At 30.7% G+C, this 27,606-nt stretch overlaps 1 protein-coding gene across 3 annotated transcripts in view; it reads right to left on the reverse strand.

Annotated features, from left to right (window-relative positions):
- The window catches only part of LOC108770436 (glycogen synthase kinase-3 beta), a 53,830-nt gene extending 27,501 nt beyond the window's left edge, over positions 1–26,329 (reverse strand). For 2 of the 3 annotated variants that reach the window (XM_018522022.1, XM_018522021.1), the window contains exon 1: positions 24,341–26,329. In XM_018522022.1, coding sequence (XP_018377524.1) covers positions 24,341–24,425 — 85 coding nt within the window. In that variant the 5' untranslated portion in view covers positions 24,426–26,329. The remainder of the gene's footprint in view (positions 1–24,340) is intronic. The other variant, XM_018522024.1, reaches the window with a different exon arrangement.
- Between the last annotated feature and the right edge of the window lie 1,277 nt (positions 26,330–27,606).

The following is a 27,606-nucleotide window of genomic DNA, read 5'->3' on the forward strand; positions in this document are numbered from 1 at the left end:
TTCAGTTAGTCGTATTTCATTTTTTATTTCTTTTCTTTTATTCATTTGCTTTTTTATAATTCTAAATAAGATATGTGAATTAAAATAAATTATTTCGATATATCTCTCTCTCTGTTTGGAGCTTCAAATATCTTTTCTACGTTAGTACATGTTTTTTGTTTTCTTAAATGCAATTATATTTTTTTTGTCAATCTATTTTTTGAATATCCACAAGTGATGATAGACATAAAAAACACAAGACAGTAAATCACAAATTACCATTAAGGTCCGGTTCCACTATAATGTAATTAACTTTACAAAATGTCAAAAGCTTTAAACCTAAACAAAGTAAGTCAAACAAAGGAGCATATCACTGATTATAAATTATTCTTTATTAATTATAAGATATATCTTATAATTAATAAAGAATAATTTATTCGCACAATATAACCGGCGGCGATAGATTTATAAGTTCGTTCCTTTGTTTGACTTACTTTAATTAACTTTTATCTCAGTTTAACTTTTTGTTTACTTTTTTTTATACTTAGAATTAAGAAAAGGTAAAGAGTAAATTGAACTGATTAAAGTTAATTTTAAGCATTGGTAAAACCGGGCCTAAATATTATACTAATTATAATAAGTATAGTTATCTCAGACATCAGAAAATCGCTACGTGATTCCAAGCACAGATTTTATTTAAGATTTTATATATTCTATACAATATATCTCAAGGTAAAAATATATAAAAAGTATGATTCAATTTAAATAAAGATATCGATATTTTATAAAGCAGACTATGCCAAAAAAATTTGTGCATTATGTTTCATCGTAAAAATCGTAAAATTTTTGTTTAAAAATAGATTTCTCGTTATATTTAAAAGCCCTGACATTTTTTCCCACAGTATATACGGAGAGTGCGTGATTAATTATAAAGATATTTCCAAGGAAGGAACGTACAAGCGGCGTACACAGGATATGCGGTTTAACACACTGACCCTGACAGCGTGAATTATCGATTGCAACACAGATATGTCGCGGCAATTCCGCGGCGTATGCCCTTCAATACGTAACAGTTATTATTATTAAGCGCGTTTCTTTAAGAGCGGAAATTAAAAGGCGTGTAGCATCCTTCGACCGTGGAACTTTATTCATCTGAAACGGAAGAAAGAATCTCTATTCTATCGTGATTTTAAAACAGTAACGGTATTTCCAAACAGTTTCTATTCAAATAAAATATACATTAAAAAAAAGAGTCTGGTAATAGCTAAAATTCTTTTTTATTATATTAATCGAACATTTGATTGGAATTATTTCACTCAACATTTGATAGCTATTATCCGATTTTTTTTAGTACTTGAAACAAAATAAAACAAGCAAATATACGTATATGTTATCTCTTATATCTTTATCGTATCTAATTTTACTTTTACGTTTTTCAAATTAATCTCCATCGCCAATTGAGAAACATTAATTCGAGAACCACTGTTGTCTTTAGATAAGATTGAGACTAAGAGGACGTCCTAAAATACTTTAGAGACAGCGCGATTTCGTCACGACAAATTGTACAATGCGCGCATTTTTGTCGAATTGTAGTAATCAACGTCAAAGGAAATAATTTTGACGTAAGATACGACAATGAGACGACGTGGCATATGACTTTTCGTTCGCATTACGTATACATGACGGGTCGGAAATCGCTTAGTGATGTATTTATCCGCATTTATTTCAAGACGCATTTTACTTCGTTATGCAACGTCGCATAATGCGAAATTCACTTATTTCAGAAAAACAATGTTTTATATATATATGTTAAGACGAAAATGGTGCAATACATTAATTGATATTACTTTCCTAAAATCAATCACTTTAGAAAACTAAAATATTCAATTAATTTATTTCAACAAATCTCAATTATTTTACAAGATTAAATGTTCTCTAATATGTTGACTATGTTGGCAAATATGATAAAAGTCCACAGTTACATTCATTAATTAATTTTATAAAATTATAAATCATAAATGGAAATAGATGACTTGCTCGTTATAAAATTCTAAATAATTATGCAAAAAATCGATTCAATGTCAATTAATATAAAAAATCGAAGCAGTTATTAATACACAAGTGATTATAAAATTTTTTTCATTAATTGATTATTTCAATATCAAACTGATATTAAAAATGCAAGTAGTCAGTTCTTAAGATACTAGTGACTGTAAAATTTTACGTTTTTATATTTATTACTCTTTTAACTTCTTGGTGCGTTTAATTCTCTATATAGTTTCTATTACATTAACTTTCTAAATAAATAAATAAATATATATATATATGTGCATATATAATGTATGTATAAATGATACATTTTAGAGAAACTTCGGACAAAGTCTTCTCGCGAAATTTTGCTGATTCACACTTCTTTTTGCGCCATCTTCTTTTGTGAGCGCGTGCAGTACCGTGTAAATTCGCTCACGAGTTCCTTTGTGTGTATTCCGAGAGTCCAGAAATGCAGTGTCGGAACCAGTTGTTCGCGAAATTAGCCGCAGACAAGCGAAGTCTTTTAGCGAATATGCGTGACTCCACGGAATTTCTACTGACACTATTTACATCTCTATTTCTGTGAAGTTAGTAATTAACGTTTGCCGAAATGTTATATCTTGCATTTACGCACCTGTTAAAGTGCAATGTTTATTCAAAAAGAAAGGGAATGCATGCATTAGTCCAACTTTAAGTTTAACTTTGATATAGTATTAAAATGTTATTATTGAATAAATGAATAAATTCTTCATACACTTACTGTAACGCTTTATATAAAATATTGTAATAAAAAAAAAATGTTTGAGCCTTTGTAATTAAAAAAATTATTTCTTATTTTGTTGAGTCATATTTATTCTAGGAAACAAAAAATAAAATTGCAGATAAAATCCGAGTGTAAAGAGTTTATTCGAATAACATAATAAAATCCATGTACTGCAATCAATATATTCATAATAATATATTTATCAAAATATATTATTGTAATAATTAATTTTTGATGGTAAAAAAATAAGAGCAAACATTCCATTATCTGGTATCTATGTCGAGATGAATAAATGAAGGTTAGAGTAAAACAGAAATACGAACTATTGCGATAATTATAGTACGGACTATAATTATCGCAATAGTTCGTATTGCTTCATTATTATACATATATATTATATTATATATATGCGTACGTATGTATGTACGTAAAATTATGTGTGTATCTACACATGCGTATGCATGCAGTTAGAATAGGTAAGATGCCTAAAAATATATTCGTGAGAAATATATTTATTTCACTGAAATAAATATTTATTTGAATAGGTGAAATAAAATTTTATTCCTAGCAAATAAGCCATATATTTTATTTTTTTGCAATTAATAAGATGTATTTTTCAGAAATGAAATATATTTCATAGAAATAAGATATATTTCACAGAAATGTATATTTCGTCATCAATCAAATTTCATAATATTTGCTTCGCAATACTTCAACATTTTTCTCTCAATGTAATTTTAATAACAGATTTTCTAAAAATCTAGAATTCACTTTTCCTTATAATTCCAAAAATATTTTTCGAGTTATAGAGCATACGGAAAAAAAGAAAACGCAAATAGATATAACAGAACTATACTTTTTAATTAGTTTTAAATACATTTTACTTTGATAGAATTACTCAGAAATTAAATCTTAACAATAATAAAATAAAACAAGATCAAATTAAATCTTAAATTACAATTTCATCGTTTTAATATTTAAAGTTTACTCATCTGAACAATATTTTTTGTAAAATTCTTATAAAGTTTTACTAATTTTTATTAGCAACTTGCAAATTTAATTTACAAAAAATAATTTATTTTTAATCGCATTAAAATAATTTAAATTTATGTAAAATTTATCAATGCTTTTTGGTATCTTCGTAAAAGAAAAAATCGATCAACAATTACTAATTCAAATAATAAAAACTACAAACAGGGCAAAGAACGGTTATCCGAAAAATATCTGTTATTCTTTATCATATCCAACTTTAATTATCTAGGTTCCTATTCTGTAAATCAGTATAACTCTTATTGTTAGTGATAGTATCGGAAATCATTACATTGTCGTTGCATATATTTATTATATATAGTGAGAAAACTGTGCAATGGCAATATAACGATACGAATTGTCGTTAAAAGTTATAAAATAGAGGCCTAATTTTATTATTAATTTCACATTAAATAAATTTTTTAATCAAGAAAAGAAGGTAATGATTTCTTAGTAAATATTTTACATTCAATTTTTATATATTCACGTATTTAATTCTATTATTATAATTTTCTCCGATTTCTAGTCGTTGGCCTTATTGAAAAAATGACGTAAACGCCTAGTGTCGTCATAGTTGCGGGAAATATTGGCACCTGCCGTAACGGACGACGTCAGTCAGGTGCAACGTCACGACGTCGTCCGTTGAATGCTTTGAGCATTTGCCAATAATTTCGATTTGTCGTCACAATGAAGGCGGTTCCTTTTCAAAGAACTATAAATCTCAACGTAGGGTATAATAACCGTATATAAGTCGAACAAGAAATGAAAAACGAACGATGAAGATATGTCGAACATTCGCAGAAAATATCAATTATTGAATCGCTAAGAATGTCATAACAAAAGATCGTTTCTTTTATAATAAAACTTCAGTTTGTAATGACTTTTTTAATCGTATAATACAAAGATTGAACATATTTATAACTACATACATATATCACACCGAATGGTGACTATTAAAATAAAATATTTTATTATGTCTCGCTGCTTTGTGTAAAGATTCATAAAATTTTCAATGTATAAGTGTCACTTAATAGAGGTCTATAGTTGCATAAACACAACGCGGTAAAATCAATTTCAAATTGTACATGTACATTGTTGTACGTCTGCACGGTTTCTTGGAAATATCTTCACTTTTTTAAAAAATGGAGAGATTTGCTCGAATGCATTCGAAGAATTAATCGGGGTAATTCTTTGAAAGGAAGGGGGCGCGAGTTTATTCTTTTTCTTTTGACCGCTCTGTAAAAATGGTGATAACATACTATTAATAGACCGCTGGCGATACATACGGATATATGAAGCGAGTCTCTGTTCGAACACGCTGCACTTTCGCGACCAAAAAATTGACACGACTTCGATGTAAAACAATATATAAATTAATATTGATAACATTAATACAAAGATTTATAAAAAACCATTACGTATAAATTATATTTTAATCATTTATACAAAATTATAAATATTAAATGTACAATAATTTATATAAAAAGTATTTTATTTTTTAAAATATTATTAAATATTTCTTTACAATCATATCACTTATATTCGCGTAATAAAAAACAAAATATTGAACTAAAAAAATACGAAAATCGATGAAAAAGTTTAATTTTTTCTCTAACTTTTTTCCTCTCTATAGCTCTCTTTTATATCAATATTTTATTTTATCGAATTCAGCAAGAATGAAAAAGAATGATGTGATAGAATATTCATTCGAGTCAAAAGATCATCATGATAAATCAAATATGTATTAGCAGAACAAAAAATAACAGATGAAAATATTATACATATCGTGAAATTAACAAGAAAGAAACGAAATACGAAAATCGTGTTTACGTTGGCGATTTGCAGAAGCCAGATTTATAAATTCTAAATAAATCTTTTGATGTTGCGTATAATGTATAATATTTAACTCTTGTCATTCTAACGTTGTCGAAAATAATCAAATTAAAATGTTTATTGAATCAATATGTCTGAATACGTTTGTCAGCAAAAAAAAAAGGAAAAATCAAATTTAAATGTTATTAAAGATTAAAGTTTTAAAATAATAAAACGATAAAAATGATTCCTATATTATCGACATATGTTGATTGTGATTCGCTCAAGAGCAGAAAAAAGTTTCTTATAGTCACGATCATTTACTGCAGAGATCGCAATGCTAAAGATTAGTCGTTCATTAGAGTTTATACTCTAATAACGCTACGCGAGTCATCTATTAACACATGTTACAAGTTTCAAGCTGGTCATAATGTGCACGTAAATTAATGTAATCAACATACAACATGAAAAAATCATCGCAAATGTTTAATGTGTCACTAGAGATAATTACTAAAAAAAAAAAACAGATTATTTTGGCGCAATAACAATAAACTGTACTGACATATAAAAATAAATGCAATCTGTCTATAAAAATAATTTATTATTTCTTGTACATAAATCATTAGACTTCACAATATTGAAAGTTTAACAAGACTTACCTAGATAGTCCTGGAGAATTGAATTTGTGAACTTTTATGTCGTAGTAAGTAAATATTATTATTAGGTTTAATTCTTGGCAACTATTGTTAGGATGTTCCAGACTTTTTAATAATTATATTTGTTAGACATCTTAATTTAATATTAGCATCGCGAAATAATAAATAATTTCAATTTAAAAATTATTAAAAACTTTAAGAAAAATTTTAAAGAAATATTTATTACATTAAAAAAGTGACAGACCTCAATTACATTTAGTAGGACTATTAGCATTGCTAATATCACGATGCTTAATAAAGAAAACGAAGATATCTTTGGAAAGATATCTAGAAAGCTAATAAGTTTACAGTGCCACCTATCGACGATGGTTAACATTTAATATCATAAGATGCAACGTTGCTCGACAATGAGTTACCAGTTTACGCGCAGCTGTGGCGTTTGCGCAGTTGTGTCGACATTAATAATGCTGTTCTCTTACCAAATTTCAATATTAAAACATTTGCTGCTACCAGCATTACTTCAACTAGATTATTATATTTTTTAATTTTTTAAATAGTATGTCATTTTTTAGAAGTTTTTTCGCAAATATATTCATTTTAGAAATTAATGAAATATTGGAAAAAAATTTACTGTTTAATATTTTTTATACTTTGGTACTTTTCAATATTTTTTATACTTTACTTTGGTAGTGTTGATCCTTTGTATATCTGTATGAGTTTTGTGAAAAATAGTTTTCACAATCTTATCCATGCGCACGATTAGCCTGCTTTATTATCAAAGTTTATTCATGTGGTACCACAAGATGACGCACAAGGGTGGCGCCACACGATTGGCACGTGTTGCTACTTTTAGATAGTAATATATGTATATTTTCACGGTAACTAAACTCCGATTAACTTAATCAGCGATAAATTCAATTAGAATTATTTAAAGCAAAATGTTTAACTACACAAATTGTTGTCTCTATAATCGAATTTTTTTCTAAATATCAAACAAAAATTTAATGAATCTATCCATGTTATAACAAAATAATATTTGATGAGTAAATCAACGATTAAATTAATCAGAAGTCGAAATCATTTTCAGATGGAAAATTGAGTGGATATGTATAAATAGTTCGATTAATTTATATCTATTTTTGTCATATTTTATAACTTTATAATCGTAATATCGTTAAAACCATCCATTACTCGTATATCATTAAGTGGTTTGTTTTAATCTAAATATTTTAATAGTTACTCATTGCTCACTAAATTTAAAACAAATACGTAGAAGGAAGGCTGGAGTCTTTTCCCCTGCACCACGAACTTTCAAGCCAATTTTAGATTAGGTTTCAAAGGGCTTTGCCCTTTTCTCGCCCACGCGTACCTATTTACTTTTTATCTTTAATAAGTATTTAATGATACATGTTGAAGTCCTTATTTTGAACAGAAAATATATTCTTTAGTTATTCATAATTTTCGAATAAATAACAATGGGTGATGGCCGAAGTTTTGAGAAGATTATTTATATATGTAAAAACTTTTAAAAGAAATCCCTTCCAATAAGTATTTATCAAAAAATTTTAATTAATAAATAATGAAGTATTTTCGCAAAAAAATGTGATCAAATTTTAAAATGTAAAATTACAAATTCTTCATTTCGGTCTTATGAATCTAATTGGCGAGTTATTTTTTCATATTACATTGTTATTTGGAAAGAATCGATAACAGTTAACCTTTCATAGTCACACCTCCTATAGAATTTTATGTTAGTCACACAGCAGGCAAAGTGACCCCAACATTTTAATTGATTGCCGTATTTACAGCTTTCGTTTTTTAAAATCATAAAAATTACTGAACATACTTTAAATATTGTAGAATATAGAAATGCAGTGGCTTTTTAAAGTTTTTTTCAACGCGGTTGAAGGTGCAAAAAGAGTATTTTTAACTTTGGATAAATGGCAGTTTAAGTCCCGTTTTAAAAAAAGACCTTAGAAATATAAAGCCTTACACCTTTTTGGGGTCCCCTATACCCCAGGTGACCGCAAAGGGTTAAAGCTATATATATATCCATATCTCAAATCATTAACTTTATTTGTTAGAGACAAATAATAGAAATAAATCGCGTAGTACTAATGCCTACTGCACATTAGATGTGATGAGCGATGGGTAACGAGCGATACCCAATGAAAACTCAGTTTTACATCATCATGTGAGAAAAAGCAGTGCTTTCATTGGATATCGCTTATCGTTCATTGCTCATTGGTCTAATGCGCAGTAGGCATTAGTATTAACGATTTATCGCTTTAATCTTTACAATTCAAATATTTTTTTTTCGACTTTATATCGTAATATCATCCTATAAGTTCGCTATTTCAATATGAACTATATACACAATATTACATTTTATAGCTTTCTTCTCTGCACAGAGAATTTTCTGCCGGTGTGAAGTTGGCACCCCATTTTGAAAAAATCGATATTTTATACACAGTTCCGTTTGCACCCTCAATAGTTCTACAGTTCCTGCCAAGTTTTTAGTAATTTAAAAATACGGAGAGGCCAGAACTCTGTGCGAAACCTACAGAAAGCGTTAGAACTATTGTAGAATTGTAATAAAATAGCAAAAAGTCGGCGAGAACTGATCGTTACGCAGTACTTTACTCTTGCGATGGGGTGCTGGCTCTCACTTTAAAAAATTGTTTAAAAATACTTAGAGGCCGGAACTGTAGAACTCTTCGAGAACTTTAGAATTTCGTGATAAAAATTAATTTTTGCGATACTTGGGGTGCCACACGAAGTTGGCGCCCCATTTATAAATTTTTTTTTTAAGCTAAATCAGCGGAACTATTGTTAAAACTTGGCAGGAACTGTAGAACAATTGTGAGTGCAAACGGAACTGTGTATAAAATATCGATTTTTTCAAAATGGGGTGCCAACTTCACACCGGCGAATTTTCTCTTATTTATCCTAAAATATTAATATAATAGCAACTAATCTGTATTAAAATGTATGTAAATTTTACGAAGTACATTGTAAATATTTTGTTCGAATGTACAATTTACTTAGTAATTTTTATTATGTAGTTTATAAAATGTTTTTATATATAAAATTCTTATCGTTACAATAATATTGAATAAGTTGCCAAGCTATCCCATGTTTAACTAAATATGGTAAACTTTATACCGAATTTTGCAATAAAATATAACAAAAAATTCTCTTCGTATAGAAAACGTAGTCTAAATCTTAAAACTGACATTTAAAAATTAATAGATGTTAATGGAATCAACTTTGCATAGATAAAAAGAGTATACTTTCTAACATTTCCGATGATTAATTAAATTTTATAGTACAAACTTAAGAGTATATAAAAACATATATGTTAAATTATTAAATGGCATGATATTGAATTTAATGCAGTATAATTGGAAAGTTACTAAACTAAATAAATATTATTTTACGTACAATAAGTGAATATTAGAAACAACTAACTAAATTAAACTTTATAGAGAAAAAGTGTGTTTTTTATTTATACATGCAAAAAATACATATATGAACTTTTAAAAATAAAGAGTCAATTATTCGGCTGGAAGCATTGGTGCTGCGATGTTTTCGAAATGATGAATTTGCACAATCGAGGCGCTTTTGAAAACTGTCAACTACACTTTCTAACATTAACAACTGTGCATTTTTGTGAATATACCTATACCATCAAGTCATAGTACCAACAAAATTTATATTTTTAAGTTTTCAATAAAAAATGTCAATATTTTCGTCATAAATGTTTGTTATAATAATAATGTAATACAAATAATTTTCAAATAAAGAATATTTAAAAAAAAAATCGTTATTCGGCTTGTGATAAAATAAAGCATATTTTACTTAAAAATCGCCTGTTTACAGTAATTCTTCTTTTCTTGTAATTATAATACATAGTTTAAAATACAGTTTTAAAAGATCGAAAAAAAACTTAATTTTTTCAATTTTTCTGCGGATTTTTCTAGTTTTTTCGTAAGAGTAAAAAAATTTATCGGAAAAATTCACATGTGTTCGTAAAACCTGCCATATTTGTTTTTCGGTTTTTTTATAAACATATATTAATTTTTAATCGCTCAGATTACTTTGCTCACTCAGCATCTTCGCTTTCTTTCATTTTCAAAGATATATACTATATCTATTTCGTTTTAACTACAAAAATTTTAAGAGTAACGTAAATATAAGATCTGTTTTATTCCTGATTGCGAGAGGCACCATGCCGCACCATAATAATCACTTGCGCAGTCATCTACTTAAGCTTTGCTATACATAAAAAGAAGGTTAGATTTTTACTAAAAAAAGATAGAAGGATAATTAAAAATTTTAATAAAAATAAAATTACATAATTCCATGGATCACATTAATTTTATGGATATTAAAAGTTAAGTATTATGTCATTTATATAGCAAAAACAGCAATTTTTCAGAGAAAAATCGAAATTTTTCCAATCTGAAAGAAGCGGTTTTTTCTAAACTATAGTTTAAAACTTTAATATTTTAAAACAGGAAGTTTTTGAAAAATTTTTTAAATCAATACAAATAATTATCAATATATTTATAAATATATACTTAACTGATAAATTTAATTGATTGATTACATTGTTGGAATTTTTAAATTCGATTACATTGTTGGAGTTTTTAAATGCAATTATAAACACAAAAAATCATTGCAAAAAGCAATAAATTTTGAATCAAATATAACAGTAAATTTTTTCATTTAAAAATCAGATTATAATCATTTTTCAAAATAATTGATTTTTTTTACAACTTAAACAACTATTGTTTTACTACAAACAATTATAAGGAAAATACCGACATTTTTTATTAGAAATTTAATTTATTAAGAACAAAATACCAAATTTAAACAAAGGTGGTTCGTTCAACTTTGCTTCGATTCACAGTCAAGGTCGGTATCTTGAAATACTTGTTATCCGGAAGAAGTGACTGCATATATAGTGTCGATTGTACATTGCAGAGTCGAACACAACGATTGCTTTTTGGCTCGTACTGATGATATCATAAATCAACTTACTCGCTAAGAATATACCGGCAATATACTAGTCAGCTAAGAATATACTGATGCAACTAATAGCAAACGCGTATCTCTTTCGAGGAGGTGGGACTATTTTAAACTCGGGCATACCATGGGGGATCTTTTTAAATTTCATGAAATCATATCACATGAAACTTTCATTAAAAATAATCAATTCTAAATTAATCAAAAAATTAATAAAAAGTATCGATAGTTTTCAGACAAACTCAAATAGAATTGTAAATAACACAATTTTATTTTCATAGGGTATATGTATTAAGTTCTTTTTGAGTTCAGTTTCTAAAATATATTAAAATCTCTGAATTATCCATTAAAACTGTTTGTTGTATTCTTTGTAATAAAATTCATTTACATGTGATAAGATTTTATGATTATAGTATTTGAAAACATTACGTACAGATTAAAAATTTGGATGTCTAGTAATAAGAATAAACATCGTACAAGTTGTAAATATCGTAAATTACACTTATCGAAACAATGTCGGGTTGAGTAAAACTGAAATTAAATTCAAATTTTATAAAATATAGTAAAAATATCGTTGATAAAAAAAATAGAATAAACCGAATTAAATAGAATTAAAAAAAACGGAAAATATATCGCAATGAATAAAATATTTTTTTAATAATTTCTGCAAAATGAATCAGATGATAATACATAAAATATTTATGTAAAATATTTATTTATGAGAGATATACAGCACAGAAAGTGTTCGGTCGATGAAAATAACGCGACAGATCGTGCTTTCGTCGAAGGATGAACCGATGGAGACAATGGCGGGCGTTCTCCGCGATCGTTTGTGAAGAACAATAGTGTCCTGTGGATGCGAAACACAAACGCACTGTATACCGCAAACAAGAGCGGATTTCTATTTGTGGCAGAACATTCATTTATTGATTCGACATATCGTGAGTTGCTACATCTCTAATCGACAGAAAACCGAAATATATCGAAGTTATAGCAATTTGAGCTAAGCTTAACTTTTGAGGCTTTGGATGCCAAAACATTTTTGGCACGCAGATGCTGTCCTTTATTTTATAAAATACATTTATTTTAAGTATAGTTATGAAAAGAATTACTATCCAAGGAAAAATAGAAAATATTCTAACTTATGCATATATTTAGTTATATTAAATTAAGTTCAATTTATCATGTGGAACAGTTTCTTTTAATAAAAACATTATCAAAAATAATGTAGATATCGTAAGATATTATTATTGTAATATAATATTCCATAAATCGCAATTTTTATTTTAATGACAGATGTTTTGATAAAGTCTTAATGTGACTTTACCTGAAATTAGATTATGTTAGTTTAAATTAGAAGGAAGATAATATGTAATATACTGATTTTTAAATATTTATCCAAAATAAAATATTTGTAATTAGAATCTTATCTTAGACCGTACATTTGAAAATACACTCGATAAACTATAGAAGCCTATACTAGTCGAAGCTGGATTTTTAATGCTTTTAAATAAGTTTTATGTGAATTTATATACTAAATATATACTTATTTGAACTGCGCGCCGAAATGATTTTTCATAAAACATTTGCCTTATAATTATTATAATTCCATTTCTAACAAATAAATATGTTCGAGAATATATTGTAGGATTCCTGCATTTATCTTTCAAAATAATTTTCTAAAAATAATTAAAAATAAAAATTTTTAGAAAATATTTTTTTCATAAAAGTGTATAGATAGCATGAAAAAAGTTATTCAATTATAATTTTAAAAAGTGAAACCAATCTTTATTCTAATCTTAATTTATTTTTGCAAGAAATTTTATAAAATGTTCTTATATTGATAAGAATCCATTTTAGACAATTTTTATTTTTTTTTAATTTGGCACTGATACAAATTATGATGATATATTGTAACGTTTTTATTTATTGCTATAGTAATACTTGAGTATATCCAAATAGATACACGTAAATAAAAGATGCATTTACGTGGACCATACAATTCAGTTGGATGACCAAGCCCTATACCAGCAAATTGCGCTTTGTTTTTCTCTCGGCTCAAGGCCGATCGCGAAATTATATTAAGGGAACTGACACGATGAAACATCTCTCGCTCTAACATACTTTGTCAGAGGCGAATTTCAACAATTCTAAGCAACTGCAACTTTGAAGCGGAATGTTCTTATTGTAATGAACGGATGATAAACAAAACAAATAAAAAAGAAGATTGAGCCTAACCATAATTGTAAAAAAATTAATTTTCTTCAATTACTCATGGCTTTAATTGTGGTTCATATTTTATAAAGATAATATTAAGATTTCTAATCGTAAGAAGATTCACACTATTGCTTTAATTAATTCTTTTGTGCACTCAAAAAAACTATTCGTAATGTAAAAGAAATTAGAATGAAATTAACTATCTATTCAGATTATGTATATATAGATATAGCAAAAAATTATCTCCCATTAATTTAATTGTAAATTAAATTCTGAATTTTTCTTTAAAAGTTAAAAAAGATTTGAAAGACAAACATTTCTTTCATTATAATAAAATTATCTGATTCATTTCTCATTATCTAATCTGTAACAGTTTATACAAAATTTTTATTGTTATATGTACATTAATGCATTTCGGTACCTCACTTATCTTTATATTCTAATAAAAAAAATATTTCAAATTATACGAACCATTCTTCTTTCAGTCTCACTACAATTTTTACTTATCCAATAAAACAATAATTTAAGCTTATCTTTGGGCCGGTATGAAGTTGGCACCCCATTTTGAAAAAATCGATATTTTTACACAGTTCCGTTTACACCCACAATAGTTCTACAGTTCCTGCTAAGTTTTAACAATAGTTCCGCTGATTTAACTAAAAAAAATTTTTTATAAATGGGGTGCCAACTTTGCGTGGCAAAAATTAATTTTTGTCTGGAGAATAATATACCAAAAGCTCATTAAGATCGGAGGAGGACAGTTGGGTCCCTTGTAACAAATACCCAATTTAGTATAACCATCACGCAGTGTATCTTGGGTAAAGCTAATGCTGATGGTGAAAAAGCAGAAATGCATTCATGCCCACACGTAGGACATTCATCTTTGTTTTGTTCATGTTATTGTACGCCGTGTAACATTGACTTTTACATTGCAAAAAAGTTGCAGTTTTTGAGGTCATTATAATAGAAAAAGAAATTTCTTTCAGTTATACTATTTGTTCATCGGGAAATATAATATTTTGTTGCAAAGTAAAGCTTAAAATTCTCCAAAGTTTCTCCTACTTTGGAGAATTGTAAACTTCATATTCGAGTTCAGCACATCCAAATCTAAAGATTAACCGATTTCATACGTTTCCATCTCAGGAAAATTTTGGTTCTAAACTGCCACCGTTCTTTACCCTATTAGGTAATATATTTATACGCACGTACGCACAAAATTTTTAAAGAAATTTAAATTAAATTGAAGTATACCAAGAACAAAAGGGACAAGAAAATCTATCTCTTTTAATGAGAAAAATGCAATTTTAGCGTATAAGAAATACATAAATAATATGTGCGTTGGCACGCAACCAAATGACTGACCATACATCAATGTCGTGAACGCTACGTTGTTAGGAAATTAACTAATAATTCCATTAATTATTTCTATAAACTATCTTGAAGCAATATTTTAAAATTAAGATTAAATTTACAAAGCAAAATATAAAAATAGTTCACAATAAACGTACAATTTAGATTTTCTTAAATATGGATTTAAAATAGTTTAAAAATAAATCAAATATACATTTAAAAAGGAAGAAAAAATTGTTTGGCAATTTGAATAATTTTATTAAGTTTTTTTAAAAATATATTATGGAGAAAAATAGAAAAAATTATTTAAATGTAAGATAAAGAAAAACAATTCTAAATTAATCTAAACCTATTTCTTGCAGTAAACGTACTAAGATACAGCAGCAAGTGAGTAAAAAAAAACTGATACAATCCAATGAATTCCAACAATTGATTGTTCGTATATCTATATAAATGCGCTTGTAATTCTTTTTTGAGACGTAAAGCGAAAGTTTAAAAATATAACGCGTCAGCAGACGCAGCTTTATAGCGCGTTGTAATGAATCTATTTTTAAAGATGAGCGTGGAAAGCGAGGATATTTACAACTACGACGCTGTTAGAAAGGGTTGGTTTTTGTAAAAAAGGTATGAAAGTACTACCGCGTGTTTTATTGAGATAACAGTAGTATATTATTCTTTTAACTTTTACATTTCCATAATGTTTCCTTTTTTTAATATGATTCAGTTTTTAAGTAATAACTACCGAAGGATAAACCGCTAGGACATTGTGGTGTACAGATTTGGAGCATTACTAGGCATTATTGGGCATTATTTAAGAGAATTTTGTATTATAATAAGTATACTATAATATTATGCATTACTAAGGCATTAATGCGGGCATTATTTTTTATTAGGGCATTAATAGGTATTACCAGGGCATTAATGGGCATTCTTAGGAGCATTAATGGATATAAAAGTTGAGCATTGCTAGGTATTAGTAGACATTGATGTATACATTTGTTGTCAGCGGTTTACCCTTCGGTGCGTCTGTGAAGTTAGCATCCCAACATTGAAATTCCCATACACTCTAAATTTCTTGCAGTGAAATCTCACTCCAAGAAAGTGAAAATGCAACCACCCTTGAAAAAAAGTGAAAATATTTCACTTTTTGAAAAAAAATTACGATATTCACTCTTTTTAGAGTAAAATTTCATTTAAAAAAAATGAGATTTCACTTCTTTGAAGTAAAAAATTCACTTTAAAAAGAGCGAAAATTATCACTCTTTTTTAAGAAGTAAAATATTTTCACTTTTTTTTAAGGGTGGTTGTATTTTCACTTTCTTGGAGTGAGATTTCACTGTAAGAAATTTAGAGTGTAGTTCTGATTAGAGTTCCCGTTTCCTTTTGACGAGATAAAAAGTTCTATATAGTTTATAACAAGAGTTCCGCTCAATAACCATTTTTAAATAATTTTTTAAAAATAGGATGCTAACTTTTTATCGAAAATCGAGATCGAATAGTTCTAAGCGGCTTAATAACTTCATTTTGTGAATCTAGAGTTCCTGATGCATAAAAAAAATTTTTTTTAATTAAAAATTCCGTTAATCTAAAATAAAAATAAAAAATAAAAAAGTAAATAGATAAAATAAGAAATTAAAAAATTATCTCTATAATATATATATAATCTATTAAAATCAATAAATTTCAGAAACTGCACGAGTCAAATTATTTTTATTTCTGCACCTGACAATATATTGGATAATAAAATTTTAACAAAAAAATGTTACTTCATATAATTTTTTATGTAAATTAATTCATGTATTTTAGAAATAGAAACAACACTCTATTTGCCTAATATTTTCAAATATTATATTTTCAATAGAAAAAATTTGTTTGATAAGAAAATTTAGTTCATTTATTCCTGTTCTTTATTATTATAAAAACTTTAATTGCATAAAGAGTATTACTCGCTTTTTTTTTGTTTCATACACTAAGAAAAGCGGTCTAGTTGGTTGGATTAACTAGCAATTCTGGTGAAAAATGAACGAATTAGAATTTTTTGATTAAATCTAGAATTCTGATTGATATAATTCTGATATATAAAAATAAAAATTTTAGTAGATTTTACCAAAAATATTGTATCAAGCAGAAATCCGGTTATTTCAACTAGAATTCTAATAAATTTAATCAGAAAATTCTAACTCGTCCATTTTCCGTGTAGCAATCATATATTCTTCGTATACCTACATATCTCCAAACTATTCTCTGAAATAACTCCAAAATCCAGGAAGAAAATGTGCCATTCATAAAATCATAGAACCGTTACATCTTCAGATTACTAACGAGTCCAAAGCTCGTTCTCGCCTTCTCTCTCTCTCTCTCTCTCTCTCTCTCTCTCTCTCTCTCTCTCTCTCTCCCCTCCCTCTCCCCTTTTCTCTTTCTCCTCTCTTTCTTTCTCTCAATTGTACTATATATTGTACTCGAATTTAACACAATGACCTTGAGTGATCGATATCGAGAGGAGCTGAGAGTATCTTTGAAAACGGCTGACATTATTAACCTAGTGACTTTTAAGCTTATTTTAAATCACGATGTAAATCACAATAAAATTCGGAAAGTTGGATGTACAATTAAATAATTTAAATAATAATTCTTAATACAAATACACATAATTTAATAGCAATAAGTTAATAATTGCGTTCAGTTTCCTTTGCGTCATATTAATTTTAATTATGTTTTAGTTGAAATCAAAAAGTTTCTTTGAAATGTAATACCTATTCACTCTTTTCTTTAAAATACTTGAAGTACTGGATAGTAGCATCCTTCCAAGATTAAAGTCAGCTGTTTTAGCATTGTCACCAAGCTGCGATCCTGCGATCAGGCCATCCGAAGAAGAATCGATCGGAGCAGTAAAGGTTAAGAGAAATCGGGATGCATATGAAATACGATCCTTTTTAGACTGGTATCCGCGGAATGAGTCTGATTCGGGTCAGAATAGCCCGCTGCCACCGCCACGAGGATAATCGATCCTCCGCGCAATCGAGTCTCCGCGCTCCGCCTGGCAACCGCGTCAATACGCAATTACTTGGTCGACCATCAGCCCCGATTATTTATACATCGGATCGGTCGGTACTGTTGTCCGTCTGTTATCGAGATAAGTCACGAACGAGGAAGATTCAAGAGACAAAGTCTGTTATCTTTTATCTTAAAAACCGAAAAAAAACAAAACTTAGTCAACATGTAAGAAGCATTTATCCATTTAAAGTTACCAAACATTAAGGAAAAAATTTTTTATACTCCATTTTGATTACTCCAAAATATTAATCTTGAATTTTTATGTACCTATCTCTAGTAAGCTATTAAAAATAAAAATTTATATTCCCGAATTGTGAATTTATTAATCTACATAGACTTCGTGACAAAAATGTATGCGATACAAATTGTGAAATTAATTGTACAATTTCATGTTTGATGCAATTTTGAATTTAAATGCACGATTTATCTTTTTTTTTCTATAATTATTGATTATATAATAATATTGTAAAATGAATAGAGAAAAATAGATGAAAATGTTAGAATTTTAATTATTTTGACAAGTTTACATAAAATTAAAATAAAAGAAATGTAATAATTGAATAGAAAATTCTTGCTCTCTCTCTAAAATTTTTGAAGTGGAATTGAATTTCAAAGAGTGATAATTGAGCCAGTGCTGAAAAAGAGTAATGCAATTGTCAATTTCTAAGAGTGAGATTTTACTCTTTAGTGTTAGATTCCACTCTAAAGGTTTTAGAGAGTAGACGACGGTTTGTTTTTGAAAGAACATGAATATGTAAAAATCAGATTAAAAATGTGTGAATAGGAAAAGCGTGACATTTTCGCAGATAATGAATATGTGATGACAAGAGTATAAAAGGGATAAATTGGTGCTCAATCAAATGTCTTAGGTATTTTTATTTGTAAAGCATGTGTTCTGTCATGCGTATTTTAGCATGACACATCAGAACAAATGGGGTGACATAGAGTGATTGTCATTCATAAATGCGATTTCGATAATTGCGACGTTAAACGACAGCAATCATTTCTATAATAATAATTCTATAATAAAATATTTAAATATCTTTTTCGGATATATTTTAAGAATATTGAATACAGATAAGTATTTTATAACAAATTACTTGCGAATGCTTTGAATAAATGCCAAAATCGAATGACAATACGATATCAAGCAAAAATCAGGTCGATTAATGTACTAGACTAGGAGCTCGTTGAAATACGCGTATCGTCTTTCTCTTTCTCTCTCACGAATAGTTTAATATCGTAGAAGCACATTGACCTAGATCTCGAACACGTGAATCGGTAACGTGATCGACCCTCTTTATAACGCAAACATTCTCGGGGGAATTTACAGTCCTTCAAAAATCGATTGCAGGTATAATAAAAAAATATACATGTATATACATATAATGCAAGTATATGTAAGTATCTCCTATTCCGGAAATGTTATTTTTTAATAGACGGTTTTCCAGTCGTAAAACTGTCATTTAATACCATCGATATCTGTAATCTTTAATAATAAATTAATAGTGAAAAAAAATATATATATAATTCCTTTTCCAACTATGTGATAATATACTTGTGACATCACATTGACTTATGTAAAAACAAATTCTATTATTAAAAATAATTAAAAAATTGTTAAAAAATCATTTTTAAACATACCGCCATTACTAAAGGAATTAAATTAGTTTCTGCAAATATTAGCCCTACTAATGTTATTTTAAAATATCTTATCTGATACAGGAACTCTTATTGTACGATCAAATTGTATTTTTAATTGCATCGGAAGGTTATGGACGTACGCAAGTCGTGTGCGCCAAAGATAGCGGTGCGATTGCATTACTTGTGTCACTATTTTTGACAGGAGCACGCTCTCATCGCTGACAACACGGAAGCTCTGAAAGTTAATTTAACATTATCGTTATAGAAACTCGATCTTTGATCTTCACGAAGTGAGCGAAATATGTTTTTTCCAGTAATTTTCCCTTTATCTATGCTCATTTTACTATCATGATATTATCATAGAAATCGATTATAAAAACATCAGAATATCTTATATCCCATTTAAGAATTGAAATTCTTTTCAGGAAGTACTACTTTGTTCTATAAATTTATAAAATTAAAATAACAATTGTTAATATATGGATTCTATACAGTTTTCGTTTAATTTAGATATGTCGATCAGTCAATCAGTTTCTATAATTATATATGTATTGGAAGTAGAGCTTTCGATCGATCATCGAACATCTGAGAGTTTAGTGTTTTTGTCAGATGAGACGTAATAGGTTGTCATTCAAGCATGAGCCGCATTTACAAAATTTAAAGTAGAAATCTGAATCATTATTGTCGCTTATTTACGCCTACTATCATCTGCTACCAGCCATTCAATGTCGGCCAGCAGTATCTTACAGATAATCCATCGGAATGGTAAATTATGATACGTCCTTGGGGAGACGTAGACGTAGGCCACTCACTAGCGTCTTAAATGTGTAATGATACACTACCTCTTGCATGAAGTACATTAAAGCATGAAGAATAAGATGATATTAAAAATTACTCATAACTATGGAAATAATAAAGAAATTCTCATCTTACTAAAATACATAAAAGAACAATTTTTAGTCAATATAATGTATGATCACTTTATTCAATAAAATAAGAGATTTAAAAATATACTTATACAAAATTATTAAAAAAAGAAAAATACACCCTTTTATACTCATATTTACAGAAAATTTAAAAACTCATATTATGCTTCTTTTACAAAATTACAAAAATATTACGATTATGACCATAACTTTTGATGTTTATAAATAAAATACGAAAGTTATGCTAAAGCTGTTAGCTTTATTCTGTCGAACTGCATAATTTAACTCCATATATAGTTCGGTATATCGATTAAAAATTATGCAAGCGTTATGCAAGTTCAAGGCGGTAACGGTTTATCTTGCACAGTCCGGCGCATGTGGATTGCATGGCGAGATATGTGATTTATCCTGTGCCGTTATATAAATTGCCTTGCCAATGAACAAGTACGCAACACGGAGAAATGTTTATTAAACACAGGTGCAATTAGGCTTCTAGGTTATCTATATAGCAAATCAAATAATGAAGTTGAACTTGTTTTCGCAAACATGAATCATTAAACTTTCAATGCTATGAATAAACTAAGTATTATCAATCAAAATGTTGTCTTATCCAAATAATGATCACTTTAACAACCCTTGCATACTATTCACTTCACATTTACTTATTTGTTCACTTGTTATTATACTTTATTATTCATCAAAAAAAGTTCAAGTTAATATTAATTAATTTACTTTAATAAACACATATAAACTACTTTTATTATTTTAATATTTTGTTATTTCTACATTTTATCTTTTTTCATTATTTTATAATCTTAACTCTTTAATATAAATTAGTAACAATATAAATGTGAATGTTACGCATATATAACAATTTTTTTAAACATATTAATACTGAAAAGTTTTTTTAGTAGAGTTATGTCCTATAATCGCGTTAGCTCGCATAATCGCCTTTTATTTCTTGTAATTGAGCGCAGCATATACATATTGCATGTAATGCAGTAGATCAATGTGCGTTAATACATACGTAAATCAAACGCTCGCCAAAAATGTCGTGCATATATAATAAGATTTTCGCGTGCGTATATAACGCTGTCATGGTCATTGAATTGCGTCGACGTGATTATGATCGCAAGCGATGAAAATAATCATCGCGTAAATAAGTGCACATATGATTTAATCAGTTGCAAGATAAAATTTCAATAAAATTTTTCCCGGTATTAATTATAATATTATTCACTAGAAAAACTTTTTTTGTGTTCTCCTATATTACTTATGTTTCATCTTTCATCACGTACTACATAAAAATTTGTTATATTATTAAATTGTTTATATTAATAGAAATTATTTCCTTAATTTTTTTTATTAAAAGATAATTTAAAATCTTCACGGAACGGAAAAATTGTTCATACATAATCTTCATAAGATAATTAACTATCAAAACTATAATCATAAACGTATAATAGATTGATTAACAAAAAATAAGTCACAAAATAATTGTCTTTCCAATGTGTCTTTCCAATGTGTCTTTCCAATACATTTTTAGGTGTTGCCAGCACGCTTTTTTGTAGTTCGGAGCATTTTACCATTCAATAAAAAAGTCGAAGGTCGATTTCATGACACTGTTTCATAATTTTATTAAAAACTTAGTTAATACAATATTTAAATGTAACTTTCATGAGGCAATGAGTTGTCAAATCCACGCGCATCAGACTATATTAAATGGATTAACAAAGGACAAATAAATGTAATAATTAGCATCAAGATATGTCGAATATGCAATCTCATATTAAAATACTGTTGTTCATCTAATGTATACTTGAAGATACAATGTACTCATTAAAAAAATTATCAGATTGTTCTTACAAAAATATTTTATAAAGTCTTTTCATATTTTCGCGTTTTTATACTATATGTATGCCAGCATTTTGCTAATTTTAAATTCAATTTTGCTGTTTACACTTGAACTATTCATTTATTCAGTGTTTAAAATGTATAATGTATATATATCATAAAGTAGCTGAAGAGAGAAAATTATGGAATATTAATTATCCTTCCCTCTAAATTAGTTAATGCAGAATACATTTTAGAATTAAAATATTATGATTATAACAAAATAAAAATATATTACTATATATGTAATTATTGTTTTATTTTAAAGCACCATTAAGATTTTATGTACTTTTAAAGTATAATGAAGTATAAAAAAGGCTTAAATTATTTTAAGAGAAACATTCTATAATAATATAGCATAACTCAAGTTTTTTGTAATTTTGGACAATTTATGTTGCATTTTGTCATTCAATCTGCTTTGTCGTAAGAGCGTAGAAGTCAGGTGAATAAAGGGGAAATGCGGAGAGGTGCAAGATCGACTCCACCCTCACAGAATCTCACGACACTCCTATCGAGGTTACCAGAAAGTATGTAACGTAAATCGTCAGAATCGACAGTCGTGAGAGTGGAATCTTAGGGTTAGCATGAAAAAGGCAATTGCTTCTATTTTCCTATCCACCTTCTCTTCTGACACCTCTTCACTCCTTCGAGAGCATCCGAATGCATGCACGCATATGTGTAGCTCTGTATCCCACAGATGAACCGACAAGAAAAAAAGAGGAGGAGCAGAAAGAAGGAAGAGAGAGAGAAAGAGAAAGAAAGAAAAAAACAGGAAGAAATGAAAGATCAGAAATAACGGGGAATAAACGAGCGCGCGAGAAAATAAAAGAGAGCCAAAGATGGATTTGTTCCTTTCAACTGCACTTTCTTACACTCTGTATACTTTATCAAATTATTCGCGCTATTTCACACTTTCTTAAACCCATATCAGACTACACATTGGAGATTAAAGATTATATAGATTAAAAATTAAAATTTAATCAATCAGGATAAAACAGAATAAAATTAAATTTATCCGATTGGTAGAATTTGTATCATCAGGATATAATTTTTACTTGTTTCAAGATACAGAATCAAGTTTCTTCATACGAGCTTTGCGCTTAAATTTTGTATTTAAAAGATAAATGTATATGTAATCATAGTAAAAAGAAATAAATATGTGGAAAGAATATATATAAATTTGAAATGAACAAAGCCAGCAGTCAAAGGAATAGATTATTCATCCTCTTTTATACTTTATTACATTTAAAGAGCAATCATAAACATGTGCATATTTAAATTAAAACTATGTTGAAAATAAAGCACAATTTCAAAATCAATTTTATATCGCAAATCATATAATGAATAGAGAAGTGGAAGAAAGGAAATATCGCAGAGAGAACGAATGAGAAAATGAAAGAGAGACAAAGATGGACGATGAGTCTGCTCGTTTCAACCGCACCTTGTTACACTCTCTACACCCCCGTCAAGTTAATTGAACTTAGGTCTGTTTTCTATGGCTGAACTAGTGTACACTTTTGGAACTTAAAGTGAGATAGATATACGTTTGACATTTTTAAAGCGAGAAAGAGAGTTCTAGAACAGTCTAGTGCAGGAACAGAAAACAGACCACTTATTCACTATTTCACACCTTGCACTTTCTTACACTTTTCGTGCCTAAACCAAAATAGATATGCACGTAATTATCACAAGAAGAGAAAAAGGAAAAAATAAGTAAAAAAATGGGCAAAATCTTGTAGTCAAAGAAGCAAACCGTCAATCTTCTTCAATCGCAATTTATAACATTCGAACGGTACTCGACAGGAGCATGTGCGTAAAATTGGATGAAAATGAAAGCGATACAACCGAAAGAACAGAAGAATCTCGAAGAATCTCGAAAGTCATGCAGGTGAAGAGAGAAAAGGAGATAAAAGAAAGAAACTGTAGAGCAGACGTGAGGAGGTTATGGTACTTACTGCTAATCTTCATACCGCCGAGGGGCGGATTCGCAGGCTGCTTGTTACCCTCGGCGAAGGAGGTGGTTCTCGGTCGTCCGCTCATCCTGAAGCCTTCTCGACCGCCTCCACCTCCGCCTCCACACCTACACCGCGACTTGAAAAGGTTGCGTCCCCGCTGCCTCTTCCTCTCCCGCTACTCCTGCTGCGTCTACTAGGTTAGGTTGGCCGGTACCTCTCCGGCGATTCTCCTCCTCCTCCTCCGCCACCGCCTGAAGTTAGCCCTGGTAGTCGCCGTTGATGTCGTTTCCCTCGTCGTCAACACCACCTCGCACATCAATAACAGTCGCACACGCGATTATCACATCGCACGAGAGTGCGCGCTCACGCGCGCACTTTCTTTTCTCTCTTTATCTCTCTCTCTCGCTCTCTCTCTCTCTCTCTATCTCTCTCGCTCTCTTCTTATCTTCTCTGTCACCTCGTCACACCGATTTCACGTTTTCTACTTCACGTTATACCGACGACGCTCGACTGCTAGTTCGGGGACAGAAAAGTTAAAGAGCGTGACAAGACAGGAGGAAGGTGAACGTGGAGGGCAGGAAGAGATGGCGACAAGCAGCGCGAGAGACCGCAGACGACACTAACTTTTTCACGGATGACTTTTACCTTCCCGTGTACGCGCGCAGAGGTGACGAGTGTCGATCCGCACACCGTGTTCGTTGCACGAGAGCACCTTTTTCACAGAAGGGGGGGAGGGGGGAAGAGAGAGGAGAGCCCACCTTCATACACTCGTCGTCGTACAAGCGACACCACCCTCTTTTTCGGCACACTGACGCGCACTCTCTCGGCGACGACGGCCTAGCTTCCTCCTCGCGCTGCTGTCACGGCGATGCGGCAGTGGCGGCCGCGAGCAGTTCCAAAGCGCGGTACCGTCAGCCAATGAACGGTGGCGGCGGAGGGGGAGGGGGAGGGGTGACGCTGCGGAGCGCCGCTGGCGAGAGCGACGAGGGGTGCGTGCCAACGTCGTGGCGGCGGTGGCGGCGGTGGTGGTGGCGGCGGCAGACCGACGTTTTCGGGACGGCTTGTATTACTCGGCTCCTATGAAACGCGGCTGCTTCCTCGCGATCCCGCGCCTCGGCTCTCTCCGTCGTCGTCGCTCGCCGACGTATTACGTAGCGGCGCGCCACCGCGCGGTACTCCGTCGACGACGCGCGGCGTGAATTCTTACTTCCACGGCCAACGTCGCGTTGATCTCCCACCGATCGCGGCTATCTTCGCTCCGCACTCGCTACTCCTTCTCTCTCTCTCTCTCTTACTCGTGTCGTCGCGCCTCGTTCCGTCTTTCTCTCTCTCGCTCTCTCTTTTTCTGTCTCACGCACTATACAAAAGTATTCTTCACTGTCTCTCTCTCTCTCTCTCCGTTATAGTCTCGTCACTTGCTAGTTACTCCGATTCTTGCGTTACTCCACTTCACTCTACTCCTCGTCGTTGATGTCTGACAGATTTCCGTACTGCTGCATATCGCCGCGCGCGGTGCGAGTCGGGTAGTACAAAATTACGGAGCGAGAAGAACGACTATTGCGCTCTACTCGACAGGAGGTCGTCGTCGCTGTCGCCGTCGTTCCTCGTCGTCGTTCTCGCGTTCAACGCCCGTGTTCAATCGGCACTCTGCCTCTCTTTTTCTTTCTTTCTCTATCCCTTTCTCACTATCGCTGTGTCGTGGACACCGGACAGGCCGACGCAGGGCAGTTCTCGCAGCAGCTTCCTCAGTATGTCGCGACGACGCGATTGGACGCGGTGGGTTAATATCGAACGGGGAAAAAAAAGAAACACGCGTCCGCGGCGGTTACAGTGGCGGTGGTAATGTCGAACGATACACACGGCGATCAGCGACGACCTCTCTGCCTCGTCGTCGTCGAGCAGCAGCACGGCAACACCACACCGACCATTGGATTTTTCGATGCCTCCTCCTCAGACATTGACCCGTTCGGGCGAGATCGGGCCAGTCGAGCGCCGGCGGACATTGCCGAGTGTGACGTCAGCGACACCCCGCCCTGCCCCTTGCCGAGAGAGCCAACAGCGGTGTTCTATCGAGTATCGATGGTGGCGCTGTAGTCGCACTTTTCAACTCTCGACTCTCGCGATTTTCCATCGCTTACATTGTGGCGCGAGATTCGAATTTCAAATAAGAGTCGTGTAAATTCCATGACATCGACGAGGTTATTAAAGACCGACATTCTTACGGGAGTTAAGCTTAATCTACAATATGTTCTTTGTTTCCTGTGTTTTCCTTTTTATCTGTTTGTACAGTCTGTTTTATCGACAATCACGTTTCTTTCCACGTGTTTCCCCAGTTAACGCTAAATATTCCTGAAATATTTGTAAGATTCCTAAAATCTTTAAAAAAAAAAAGTTCCAAGAATACTCCAGAATATCGCGAAATATTTACGAAATGTAAAAGCAACGTTCAAATATCAACGTTAAAAACTCTAATTATATATTTCGAGAATGTTCCATATATATTCCGCAAAATTTTAATTTTTCTAGAAATTTCAGAAGAATTGAAGTTAATTTTTCTAGAAATTTCAGAAGAAATTCCAGAATGCGAAGAACACATTCCATTTCATTCTCACTTTAAAGCCCAATTTTGAAGCTTACTTTGGCTGCGTTCCGTTACACGCATAATGCGCATGAGGTATTATTTTATCCTTGACAGATACTCATTTAATTGTAAAGCCTCTATCTCCTGCAAAGGCTGTCACTGGATCTTTTTTCCAAATTTATCGCATGATACTGTGACCCTTTCTTTGGATCGGAAAACAGAGGAATCAAAAGAAGAAGAAGACAAACACCCTGACAGCCTTCATTGTCGGGCTGTGTGGCTCTGCCATTTTAATAAAAAAAATTGGTAATTATTTATAATACGGAGCCTCACCTCCGATTTTGATTAAATTGGGCTCATTCGACGCGTTTTCACTTACAATGAAAGAATCTGGAAAAAAAAATGCGGCGGGTGGCCTCGTGAACCGAGATATCAAGCGTTAAAGTTCCTGGCTCCCCATGCGAGCATATAACTTAAGAGCGGAATGACATTTTAACTTTATGTTTGTTTCAATTTAATATATTTTTCATTATTTTACTCAATTAATATATATATAATTCCTCTATATTTTTGTCCACATTAAACAGGTAAAATAAACTTATTAATTTCATTAATTTCCAAAAATTTTGATGCAAAGCGAGTGAAGCTGCTTAACGTATGTAAATATAAAGATAGTTTTAATACT

This window comes from Trachymyrmex cornetzi, unplaced genomic scaffold (genome assembly GCF_001594075.2).
Source record: "Trachymyrmex cornetzi isolate Tcor2-1 unplaced genomic scaffold, Tcor1.1 scaffold127, whole genome shotgun sequence".
NCBI lineage: Eukaryota > Metazoa > Arthropoda > Insecta > Hymenoptera > Formicidae > Trachymyrmex > Trachymyrmex cornetzi.